This window comes from Apodemus sylvaticus, chromosome 7 (genome assembly GCF_947179515.1).
Source record: "Apodemus sylvaticus chromosome 7, mApoSyl1.1, whole genome shotgun sequence".
Classification (NCBI taxonomy): domain Eukaryota; kingdom Metazoa; phylum Chordata; class Mammalia; order Rodentia; family Muridae; genus Apodemus; species Apodemus sylvaticus.
The window spans coordinates 17,645,340-17,658,465 of record NC_067478.1 but is presented as its reverse complement, the minus strand read 5'-3'; the positions used below and the strand labels follow the sequence as shown (position 1 = coordinate 17,658,465).

The 13,126-nt window shown below is 47.9% G+C and overlaps 1 protein-coding gene across 1 annotated transcript in view; it reads right to left on the bottom strand.

Moving 5' to 3' along the window:
* Window positions 1-1,060: 1,060 nt before the first annotated feature.
* The window catches only part of LOC127689594 (collagen alpha-4(VI) chain), a 99,481-nt gene continuing 87,415 nt past the window's right edge, over window positions 1,061-13,126 (bottom strand). The window contains exons 34-37 of the mRNA XM_052189282.1: window positions 10,453-11,136; window positions 7,312-7,408; window positions 5,477-5,691; window positions 1,061-1,377 (exon numbers count right to left, since the gene is read on the bottom strand). Coding sequence (XP_052045242.1) covers window positions 5,517-5,691; window positions 7,312-7,408; window positions 10,453-11,136 — 956 coding nt within the window. The 3' untranslated portion in view covers window positions 1,061-1,377; window positions 5,477-5,516. The remainder of the gene's footprint in view (window positions 1,378-5,476; window positions 5,692-7,311; window positions 7,409-10,452; window positions 11,137-13,126) is intronic.

The window sequence follows — 13,126 nt, the reverse complement described above, 5'->3', positions numbered from 1 at the left end:
CACCTCATCGCATCCTTCCCTCCCTCCCTGAGCACGTGGAAGGAAAGGCTCAATGAGGCCATGTGAGGACACAAGAAAGTGTCCATCTGCCAGCCAGAAGAAAGCCCTCACCAAGGAAACCGCGCAGGCTGGCGCACTGAGCTGGATATCTAGGCGGGGCTTTGAGAAGCAGGCGTCTGTTCCTTAGGGTACCCAATCTGTGATGCTTCTTTAGGGAAACCCAAGATGGATAATACATGATATCACAAAGAACCCAAGCCAGACTCCCTCAGTTTCCCAGAGTTCCCCTCCTTCCCAGTGCTTGGTAGAAACTAGGGATGCATTCAGAGGCCAGGGGAAAAAAAGCTCTGTGTGTGTGTGTGTGTGTGTGTATGTGTGTGTGCACGCGCACGCACGTGCGCGCGCAGGTGTATGTGTCTGTCTGTCCATCCATCTGTGTCTCTGTGTCTGTTGAATATCTGTATATGTCAGACCATCTGTCTGACTGTATGTGTGTCTAACTATGTGTCTACCTGTCTATATAGATTATTCAGCTTCTCCTCATGTGTGTGTGTCTGGCTGCGCATGCATGTGTATATCTGTCTATCTGTCTGTGTCTCTGTGTATGTGTCTCTTGTGTTAAATCACAACGCATTTAATTTCTTTTTAAAAAGCTCAAATATTTCAGAATAAACATTGGAATCCTAAAGAATATGCAAGATCAAGCCAAATAGCACCCCAGCATGGAGCGGGAAGGTGGGCGCCAGTTACATCGCAGCTGGGGAGCACTGGCTGTTGACAGCATCTGGGGAGCAGAGGCAGATGTCGTCACAGTGTAGTCCCTGGCAGGTCAGCCACACTTCAGTAGAAGGCTACACATGCAGGGAACACAAACTGGACTTGATGGTTTGTTGTTGTATAGATGGTACAAAGTTGGATTGGCAGGAGAGAGGGAGTGGATCTTGAAGGAGCCAGAGTATTGGTGAATATGACCAAAACACTTTGTACAAAGTTCTCCAAGAGCTAATTTTAAAATGAGAGAAAAATAGAATTTAATCCTTCTCAGTTACAAATGATCTAGCCTAAGCCTTCAGAGGCAGGACTCAGTGGAGGGACCTATAATATCCAGGGCGACGGAGTGGGCTTTGTCAGTCAGGAGTGGGTAGCCTGCCTCAGCAAGGGTAATGCCAGTCTCATTGTCTAACTGTTAAAGGATGGGCCCAGTTACAAGGCTTGGCCTATACCATGTCTCACATTCTTTTCTGGTTTCAAACTGGTCAGCCTTACCCCCACAGTCCCCAACCCAGAAGAGTCAGCAAGTTCATTCTTCCTTGTTGTAGCACTACTTCAGGACGTGATTCCGGCACCCGCCTTCCTCAGGCTTCATGGGACAAGGACCTACAAGCGAACAGAGTCGAGAGAGCAGGGCTCAAGCATGATGGGTCGGATTGTCTCAAACACTGAAATCCCCTGCCTCACCACCAACTGGCTGTGTGACCATGGGTAAGATAATGATCCTGTCTGAGCCTCGACTTCCTTAACCATAAAGACAACACTTTTAAGCCTAATATCTCAAGGGTGGTACACTAAGTCACGGGTTACAACATATACAACGTACATACAGATGTAATTATCATTTTAGATACATGTGGAATAAAGATGCATTACATATAACAGATACACGAGTGAATGAATGGTTTTATGATACTAAGATTCTTTACTTGCTTCTTTTCCTTTTATAAAACACCTCATGCCTTTGCTCAATCCCAAACTTGACCAGCCTCCTGATAACATACACAAACTAGCTTGTTCATCATTTATAGCATCCTGAGTTTTTCTCAAAAACTTAAGGTAGCCACACAAAAAAAAAAAAAAAAAAGAAAGAAAGAAAAAAAAAGAACATGGCATGCTTTGATGCCTTGAATCAGCAGATCACAGCAGGGCAAGGTTTGGTTTGGCATCTTCTGGATTTTCAGACAGGGGCAGGTTTCCCAGGTGTGTCACCCCCTCTTTCCACGTGTCTTTGGAGACACTTTATATCATACGCTTTGTGCTTTTCCTGGGACAACTCCTAAGCACAGAATTCTGGCTGGCATCCCCTCAGTAGTTCCCTCTGGGACTTCAGAGGACCCTAAATAGTGAAGACACCACAAAGAGAGGAGGTGACACAATGCACAATGCTCCTGCTGCCGGGAGCTGTGGACCAGCCACTCAGTGGTACAATCAACACCTGCAGGCTTTCTAGGAGCTGCACAGCACCCGTGGGGATGAAAACACACTTGATCCTAAAGGAACCGCTACTAGGACTGTACTGAGCCTGGGGCAGGCACACTTAGATGTCTCATTGTGTGGGTCCCTTCTCAGGGTGGGGCAGCAGGAAAAAGGACACTCGGCCAAAGCCTCGTGGGAGTCAACCTAGAAACACCGAGAAGCGAGCGACTGGCTATTCTGTCTTGACCTGACCTGGAGACTCCGGGCTCAGAGCCAGCAGTCCCCACCTCTGCCAAAGCAGCCGAACGTTCGGCAGTGGCACAGAACTAAAACCTGAATTGTGGTGAACACCTCAACTTGAATAGCCAGTGTGATACCCAGTGCCTACCATGTTAGTCAGAACTATGGGCGGGCCCTCAACACTTCCAGCCAAGCAGTCTAAGCTCTAGCCTGAAGCCGAGCACTCAGTACTCCTTACAGCCTTGGTGTTCCTTATTAGTGTGACATGACATCAGAGAAAGCACTTACTGAGAACCCCTAATCAGGTATTAGGCATTGTTTCCCCCATGGAATATTAACGTCTGCCTTCTTGGCAGACGCTGCCACGGTGGCCAGGATTTTACTCAGGTCTGTGGAATCCAGGGATGTCACGGAGCAGGGTGTGTGGGAAGGAGAGTGCTGGTGGGCGTAAAGAACAGCTACGACGAAATTACAGTTTCACTGAATTCGAGGCTTGTTCCATTGCCCGGTATATATGTTTTACAATATAACCCGACTTGGAAGGGGGAGAGGGAACCTCTGCGTGCTTAGGAGATAACGCCAAAATTGAAAATGTGTCAAGATCATCCTGGCATGTGTGAAAAGAGATAGCACTTGTCTAAAATTCTCCACAAGCAGGTGCAAGAGCGGGGTGCGAGCTTGACGGCAGAATCCAGCTACCACAGGAGGATATGAAGGAGGCTATGGAAATGTCACAAGGGCACAGACAGAGAGGACCCTGAGGAGGGATAACCTTGAGCCAAGTGGTAATGGATGAACAGATACGGTAGACAGGGACAGGCAGGTGAGAGCAAGCTGGGCAGCAGAGGCTGGAAACAAGCAGCAGGCCCCAGAGCCAACTGTGACTCTTGACACACAGTTGTGTCAAGACACACAGGAACATGGCAGTCACCAAGCCTCCAGCCTCTGGGCATGCGTCAACCATCAGGGCCTGTGTTCCTCACGCTGGAAGGACGTGTTATAAGAAATGGCATGACCCAATCTGCATTCTCACAGGGGTGCAGAACGGAGTTGTACGAAGGAAAAGACAAGAAATCTATCAGAGAACAGAGGGAGGATAATAGAAAGATGGGGAGGGGCTGATGTTCTGGGACTGGCTCAAGCATGGTTGTCCACTCCAACGCAGACTGCTGCTCACAAAGCCAAGGGAAGAGGGGTTCTGAAAAGGAAGGGGACAGTTATCGATGGCAGAGTCCCCAAGAAACTCTGAGGCAAGGGGGGTTGAAAGAGCAGTTCTGTCTTTCTCAGCAATGGTCAATCATAAAAGGGACTAGGGAAGTCCTGCCCCTCCATGCTGAACTTTCAGCAGCTGGAAGTGTCACCATCTTTGGCTGCATATGCATGGTTCAGCCCACCAGGTTCAAAGGGAGAGCTCCTTAATTCACCCCGATGGCCATGGTTAAACTCTGTAGGTCACAGAATGTGAAAGGACACTTTGTGGGATGGAGAGGACAGTTGAAGGAAGAGAAGTGACAGAGGGCGGGGCTTGGGAGTAAACAGAATGCATGATACATGTGTATAAAATTGTCAAGGAACAAGCTTAATTAATAAGAAAATATTTGCAGGTGATTCCGATGTATATCTAGGACTAAAACAGTTACCTCAGTAAGGTTAGCTGAAGATAGTCTGTACTGAGAAGATGCTCACTTTAACCTACACAGGGGAAGTCACTGCTCTGAGAGTCTACTCTTGGGCCACCTAGTTCCACTGTTTCTCCTGGATGTGCGCTGCTTTGGAATCTAACAGGTAACTAACTACACATGACACCTGCGTCCTAACAGCTAAGAGTGCTGTGTGCTTAGCAGGCGCTGAGCACAGAATTCCAAGTTTTATCCTCAGGACAACCCAAAAATAAAGCACTCATCTAATTCAGAGCCCTGAGCCACAAGACATTACAATTACATCTTCCTGTGGCCCCCTAGTGTGTGAGCCACCAGGAGCACACAGCACGTCCCCTTTCATCTAAATAGGACTAGCCCCACCCACTCATTAGAAACTCTTTCCACTTTCTCTTATGACCTGTGAAAAATCAAGGTTGGGGTCTGGAGAAATGGCTCGATTTTTAAGAACATTGGTTGCTTTCCTAGGAGACCTAAGTTCAAGTCCCACTACCCACATGGTAGGCCACAATTGTCCCTAGCCCCAGCTACTGAGGATCTAATGCCCCCTTCTGGCCTCCCAGGGTACTGCACTCATAGAACATGCACACATATATACAGGCACTCACACAAACAGAAAATAAAAATAATTAACACTTAGAAAGCATTACAGTCAGGTCTCCCCACATCCCTCACTTATGTGTTTACTGTTCAGCTTAATGCACTGGTCACAGATAAGACATAACACTTCTACATGTTGTGATCTAAAACCAACCTACAGCTGTTATAAAATGTTCCTTAAATGAAAGACGGCTCAGAGGTTAAGAGCACTGGCTGCTTTTCCAGAGGCCCTGAGTTCAATTCCCAGCAACCACATGGTGGCTCACAACCATCTATGGTGAGATCTGGTGCCCTTTTCTGGCCTGCAGGCATACACACAGTTTCTATATTATAAATAGAACTATTTATTTATTTATAATAATAAATAAACTAACTAACAAATCTCTCCTTTGGTGAGGCTACCCCACAGTGAACATTCATAGACCAAAAAGTCTACCAGGGAGATCAGGTCAAGGTCAAGAGTAAATTCACCTCATCTGGAAGAGGCAATCAGTTGGCCTGTGGGTGGGTTGGTTGTAACGGGCCCTTGGGTCTTTGCAATCTGGCACTACTTCCTGGAGAGACTGTGACGTAATAGGGCCTGAAATGGATTCTAGGGAAGGGCAAGTCAGCCACTTTTTGATGTCTTAAAGTACTTTCCTCAGCTTAGTGAATAAATTTGTAAATAAGATATGCTAAAGAATGCATGCTGACAAAGTACACAGAATTTTTTTTTAAAGATTAAGATTTTCAAAAGTGAATCCGACTTAGAGAACAAGGAAGCCATGGTTTGGCATCTCACATCTCACCGTGGCCAGCGCCCAAACGTCTTCCTTTTGCTGGCGTTTCCTAATCAATTTCTTCAGTGTCCACCCTGTCCTTTCCAGGACTTCCCAGCACCTCTTGCACAGCTATGGACGCCATCCTGCTTTTCCTCCTCTCCTCTAGAAAGATGTCTGGTGGCTTGAGTGCTTCTGAGTCATTTGCAAAGGCAGCAGAGGTGCCAAGCTGGCGCCTGGAGAACCTGTCGGAAAGCCATCCTTGTCACACTGTATGGCCAGGGATGTAGCTTGGTAGTGAGACACCTGCCTAAGCTCAGTCTCCAGCATCACGAGAGACTCCCCCAAGCCTTGTCCTCTGACCAAACTGAACGGCTCTGCCCTGGGTGGACACCACTGCTGTGGCTCGCAGCTGAGGAGTCACACCACTCTCTGACTGGACCAGGGGCAGCATCGAGGGCTTAGCATCAGTTTTTCCTCTGAAACTTGAGGTTGGAGGACAGTTGCTATGGTGGGATGGGAGTTTCCATTTTGTGCTTTAATGCACCCGTGTGCTCTTGGTATTTTTATATTGGTTCTATATTGCTTTTTATTATCCTTATTTTATGTAGATGAGTGTTTGCCTTGCATGTATTTGTGTACACCATGTGCCTGCCTGGTGCCCATGGAGGCCGGAGATGGTGTTGCAGGCCCTGGAACTGCGTTAGCTGTGTGAGAGCTGCTCAGGGATGCTGAGCACAAGGACAGCAAGTGCTCTTAGCTGCCCGCCATCTCTCCACACCCGCCATCTCTCCACGCCCACTCTTGCTTCTAATACTGAAGAACAACAGACCTGGGCAATGGTGGTGCGTGTCATGAGTCCCTGCACTCAGGAGGCAGAAGCGGGTAGGACTCCATGAGTTCAAGGCCAGCCTGGCCCACAGAGTGAATTCCAGGACAGCTACACAAAGAAACCCTGCCTTGAAACTATCCTACCATACCACCAAATAGTTGGAAAAGAGAGTCGGGCATGGTACTGATGGAAATTAGAAACAAAAACGAAGTTAAGACCTCATAGAATCCACGGCCCAGGCATAAGGCAGGCCAGGGGCAAACCCAGACAAGCTGGGGCCTTCTCAAGGTTGTTAGAATAGCAGGATGGTCCTCCCAAGGTCGTTAAGACATTCCAGAAACTAGCCAGCCAGAAAAATAAAAAGTAGCCTAAACAACCTCCACTGAGTCATGGGCCATCTGGGCTTCCTCCCCACACCCTTTCTTTTCTCCTGTAGTTTAACTAGGCCCTCTGCTAACAAGTCTCCCACTCCCCTACATTCTACTCTCCTACACTGCTGACTCACGTACTACCCGCTGATGTAATTGTATGCCAATTACTCCCTCAATGTATGAATTGACTAATTATGTAAAGCGTGCGAAACCCCCTTGCCTTTTCCCATATAAACCCCTAGCTTTTGAGCCTCAGGGCGGACCACTTTGTCTCTTGCACGAGACTCTTGCACGAGACATGTTGGCCCGGAGCTCCGCAATTAAACTGCCTCGTGTTTTTACATCAAGCCGGTCTCTCGCGTTTCCTTGGGTGTGCGCCGATCCGAGACTCGAGTGGGGCCTCCCCATTCGGGGATCCTACAGTACCACACCTGTAATCCCAGCACTCAGGAAGGGAGAGAATCAAATGGTCAGAGCTGCCTGAGACCCTTTCTCTAAATAAATAAATAAATAAATAAATAAATAAATAAATAAATAAATAAATAAATTGCAAAAGAAATACTAAGCACCATCAGAGTTGCCAAACCGAGGTGCTTCCCAAATGATCTGGGTCAAGTTAAAGACTGGGATTCTGTGTAGGGAGGCAGCATCCCTGAGTTTACCTTTTGGCAGAAGTGTAGAAATGCAGCAAGGTGTCCCCACGGTTTGGGCCTCCACACTCCTTAATGAGCTCTGGGGGTGGATACTGGTTTATTCCACCTAAAAGTAAAACATTTTTTAAAATCAAATCCAATATAAAATCACAAAGAATGTAAAAATAATCAAAATGAAAACAGTGTCTGGGTGTGTCCCACACAAACGGGATATCTCATCATCACTGGGAACCCTGCAATTCGCGGGGACCATCAGGAAAGAGGAGGTGTAAAGACCGTAGAAGCCAGGCGTGAGAATGAGCACGGCAAAGCAGCGTCTCCTTGCCAGGGTAGTACCACTCCACTCACGAACTCACGAACAGCACGTGTGGTTGCTGGCCAGAAGCCCACCGAGATACGCCAGTCCACAGTCTAGCAGGGGGGGAAAGAGGCTCCCTAGCCACACACCTGTCTGAGGAGATACCGACAGTTGGTACTGATGGAGACAAAACCAGGTTTCTTTAAGGGCGTGGTCACTGGTAGTCAACCATACTCTAGTGGACAGCCCTACAGCGCACACACACACACACACACATATGGCAGCACATATTGGACTTAGTGGTTATTGAAAGTATAAAGAAGATATGAGATTGGGAAGAAATAGGGAGCTGAGGGTGAATCTGGATCTGCGAGGCATTGGGGAAAAGTGGCTGTGCCTGTGATCAAAATACATTGTAGAAAATTCTCAAAGTATAAAAATATCATATTTAGCCAGGTGGTGATGGCGCACGCCTTTAATCCCAGCACTGGGGAGGCAAAGGCAGATGGATCTCTGAGTTTGAGGCTAGCCTGGTCTACAGAGCAAGTTCCAGAACAGCCAAGAATAGACAGAGTATCTCTCTCTCTCTCTCTCTCTCTCTCTCTCTCTCTCTCTCTCTCTCTCTCAATATGTGTGTATTAAAAATAATAAAAAAATAAAGCACAAAATAAAACAAAAGACCACTAAAATCACCGTCAAAAATACTGCATCAAACTCAAAAGTCATAAAATTAAAGCAAAATCTAAAATAAAACAAAATAAAATAAATGCAAAAAGGCAAATTGAACAGTAATAATAACAAGAAAAGCCCATGATATAAAATCAAAGACTCATAAAAGGCACTCAAACAAAGCATGAAACAAAAATGTAAAAGTAAATGCAAATAAACAATAAAAATCGAATCAAAAGCAAGCAAAACAAAAACATAAAGTGCATTCTGTTAGATAAATAATACCCCAACATAAAAGAATACAACAAAATATAAAGTGCAAATCTAATAAAAAGCCTCAAAAATAAAGTAAAATCACATTAAACAGATGAGAGAAGCGGTTGTTTTTCAGCTTGCTTCGGTCTCAAAGAATCCCTGAGCTATAAGCCACCCCTGTTACTCTCTGCAGAGACCAGGGAGCTAAGGCTCCGAGAAAGAAAGCCTTTCCCGTCGCACAGCTCCAAAGCTAGGACTGGAATTAGCTCACTGATGATCATCTGTCAAACCGGAAGGCCGGATGCCATGCCAGCGCTTCTAAGATGTCCACCTGCATCCCTGCATCTCTGCATCTCTGCATCTCTGCATCTCTGCATCTCCTGAGTCATGAAGGAGCAGATGTCCCTCGAGACCCACAGTGGGACATCATGCACGTGCACATATGCATGTGTAGATCGTGAAACTAGAAAGAGGACTGTAAAAGTGAAGAGATCAAAAGAAAACAGGCAAAGAGGATGCTGGGATATAATATATGTGGATGGAGGCAGAAGAACTGTCAGGGAAGGAAAGAACCCAGCCGGGGGTTGCTGCGACTCCTCATGTGGGGCAGCAGGAGAGGAGGGTTAGGAGAACAAACTATAACAACACATATGTATTAAAATGCCATAATTAAACCACGCTTTGAATGCTGACTTAATAAGAAAACGGAAGGAAAATAAAGTTCTCTACCCTTGTTACTTAAACTGTGCTCCATGAATCTGAGACGCTGGCACCTGTCTGCAATCCCACTACTTGGGAGGGTGAAGCAGGAGGATTACAGCCAGTTCAAGGGCACCTTGTACTGTGAAGAAACACTCTTGTCTCTAAAAAAAAAAAAAAAAAAAAAAAAAACAAAGCCTGCGGTCCCCGGGCCAACAGCACCATTCTGAAGTATAGAGAAATCAAGACCTTCAGACCCCAGCTCAGACCTGACCAGAATGCCCAGAGGACCAGCATTCGAGTTAAAATCTGAGAAGCGTGGCCATCTACCACTGGAAAGGAGCAGTGGGCGTGGCCGCGGCACCCACACATCGGCGCTCACTCTTAGAGTCCCTCCATATGGGGTTGGCTTCAGGACCAGGGAACAGACATCCTGAAATTCTCATTTTGATAACTGAAAAACTGAGAAGCCTGGAGCCTCCACGCCACCGGGTGGGAAAACACACACTCGGGGCAGTTTTCTAGAAACTGTATCTTGAAACACAGCCATATACAGGTGACAGGTGCTGAGGGACAGACAGTCGGTTTTCTTTTGTAGCGTGCCCCGTGGTAGGTTGCCCATGTTCCTAAAGCAAACGGCCCTGAACCCATGGCCAACTGACAGCACTAAATGAACTCAGTGGGGAAGAGGAGCAGGGGGAGGGGGAGGGGGAGGATGGAGAAAAAGGAGGAGGAAGGGGAGGAGGGGGAAGAAGGAAGAGGAGGAGGAGGAAATGATGAAGTTGGGAGGAGAAGGTGGGGGAAGGTTCAAGAAGAGTCAAAACAGGAAGAGCGATATGATCTAAATATATTATTTTCCTGTATGAAATTACCAATGAATATAAAAGCTTTCAGCTATCAAATAAAATAACATTGAAAACAAATAAAATAAGGGGTTCTTAAAAACAAACATCTGGTCGGGCGGTGGTGGCACAAGCCTGTAATCCCAGAACTTTGGGAGGCAGGGGCAGGCGGATTTCTGAGTTCGAGGCCAGCCTGGTCGACAGAGTGAGTTCCAGGACAGCCAAGACTAGACAGAGAAACCCTGTCTCGGTTGGGGCGGAGGGGGGGGGGGGACCTAAACACCTGTAAGTTTCTGCAGGCAACAGCACCTGGGATAGCCCAGTCCCTACCCACCCCACTCGCCTACACCCCTATCCACATCCATACCCACTCCATTTGCTACTCACTTTTTAGAAGGTTCAGGAAGGCCTCCGTGAATCTGCTGGCATAGGCTAGCTCTGCCTCTGAGACACCCTCTAGGCGTAGCAGGTGCTGCTCCGAGGGTGCGCTGGCCACTGTGGCCAGCTCGGCCAGCTCCTGGGCTCCCACTCCTGGGCCCATAGCCAGCACGAACAGTGTGATGCCCTTACACTTGGCCTCCTGGGACAGGGCCCTTAGCTTCTCTCGGTCCCAGATGCTTGTCTCACTGGCCACGATGACAAAGATGACCCGAGACCTCCGAGGCAATGCGGCTGCCAGAAGCACATTTTCTAGCGTCCACTCCAGGGCGTGGCCCAGGGCGGGGGCTCCCTGTAGCAGGCCACTCGCAGCCTCCCGAATCTGCCTCAGCATCTGTGTCCGGTGGCCGTGGGAGGTCAGGTGGAAGTGCTGAAGCACAGGGGTTCGACCCACACCAGGCCAAAAGCCTGGCGTTGTGTGTGTCAAGAGGGCTGCGCGTGCCCCGTGCCAGGATGTGCCAGGCTGCGCAGCCACGTCCAGGTCCTGGACCACTGAATCCACTAGCCGCAAAGCCCCAAGGTATATGTCCCTGCTGACACCCTGCGAGCTGTCCACCAGGAATACCAAGTCCATGTCCAACTCCTGAGGCCTGGAAGCATCCAGCTGACACCTCGGGGCTGGTCGACACTTGTCTGACAAGGAAATAAAGAAAATACAGGAATGGGGGGGGGGGGGTAATCATGGGGAGAGGCAGACTTAAGCCAGGCAACCTTTCTTTCCGTGCAGAAGGCACTTCCAGCCCCGTGCTGAGTACCTGTCCTGGGTGCTACCCCAGAAGAAATGGGTCGAGACAGAGATCTGACAGTCAGTGTAAAAACAGGTGTCCATTTTTCAGAAGACGGAATTGAAGCTGACTGCACATCTAATGTCTCCAATACTGCAGGGATGTCAAGGCCATTGACACTGCAGAAGCATATTGGGGTCTTCAAGTGTGTCAGTTCACATCTGTAGCTATCTGGGGATAGCTATCCTGGGATACGTGGTGCATGCAGAATCAGGTCGAATGTGCCTGCTAGGGTCTTCTGGATTCCTAACCTCTGGTTTGTTAGTATTGCTTCCTCTCCATAAAAAAGAACTAGAGATGAACTGTCTAACTAGGTAAGTTTCCATGGATGTGCACACACTCGGGCATTCTACCAGGGTTTTAGGACACCACTCCTGAGAGCAACCCTTCCATTTGAGAAACCACACATGGACTGCTAGAGCTAACGGTGAGCTTAGCAACCAGGTAAGACTGACATTTTATGCTTATATGTGTATAAAAGCAATGTTGGTGGTTTTAAAGTGACCTCCTGGTCACCAGATCAGAGTTCTAAAGCTGGTTCAGCCCTACAAGCATAGGGGACCTTTTCCCTCCCACCCCACCCCATTTTAAAAGTGGATTCTGGCTTGGTAAAGCTGAGACAGAGCTCAGAGTTTTGACACGGAAGTACACTCAGGCTTTCTGCCAATGTTTTAGGAACCCACCCTTGAGACAAACCCTTTCATTAAGAAGTGGTGGTAAGCCGGGCATGGTGGCACACGCCTATAATCCCAGCATTCTGGGAGGCAGAGGCAGGCAGATTTCTGAGTTCAAGGCTATCCTGGTCTACAGAGTGAGTTCCAGGACAGCCAGGGCTATACAGAGAAACCCTGTCTCAAAAAAAACTAAATGAAAGGAACAATGAATGAAAAACCAAAAAATGAAAGGAAAAAAAAGTGGTGGTCAGCTGGTGTTCTTGACTTGAAGCCGCCATCCCCCATGGGATCTATAGGGTATTCATGGGGAGTGACATCTTTATTTTCACAACATCTATCGAAATGAAAATCTACATTTCCTCCCATTACACATAAGGGCAAAGAATCACGTATTACATACAGTTGGGCCAGAAGGTCAGTACTATGTGTATTCATCGTTACTGTGTAGATATCAGACAGTCTACACTGACTTTTTTAAGCACAGGATGAGTTGACTAACAAGTGTATTGTATAGACATGATAGGATATTAAGCTTTTTTAAAAAAATAGGATGTTCTGTTACGTGTGAGCAAGCCAAGAGGACGTTTGCTAAGTGAATAAGCACAGCACAGGGAGAGAAAGCCATGCAGCCCACACAGCCCACGCGGCCTCACCATTGTAAAGCGCAATGTCCTGTGTACTACGGTATCTTCATCAGAGCTGCTTGTGGCTCTCGCAAGAGACCCTCGGGCTGGGCCTGTTGACTACTGACATCCCCTCAAGAGGGAAGGGTGGGGAGGAGGGACAGATCCTCCTCTGAGATCCCAGCCGCTCCTTCCTGCTCCTCCCAGCCAACTCTAGTGATTCTGTCTTAACCACCTGTGGCCTCCTGGTCTCCGGGGGTGCTATTGTATATAGAATGTGAAAAGTCACTGAAGAGGGGGCTCCATTTGTGTGCGTGCCCTGTGCCAGGATGTGCCAGGATGTGCCAGGCTGCGCAGCCACATCCAGGTCCTTGAGCACTGAACCCATTAGCCACAAAGCCCCAAGGTATATGTCCCTGGTGACACTTTTCAATAAGACTTTTCGATGGTGTGACAACTTTGGAGTCACCCGTGACCCTGGAAGTAACCCCTCCTCACCCACACTCCACAAGTAAGCCCAAGCTGGAAGCTAATGGGAACA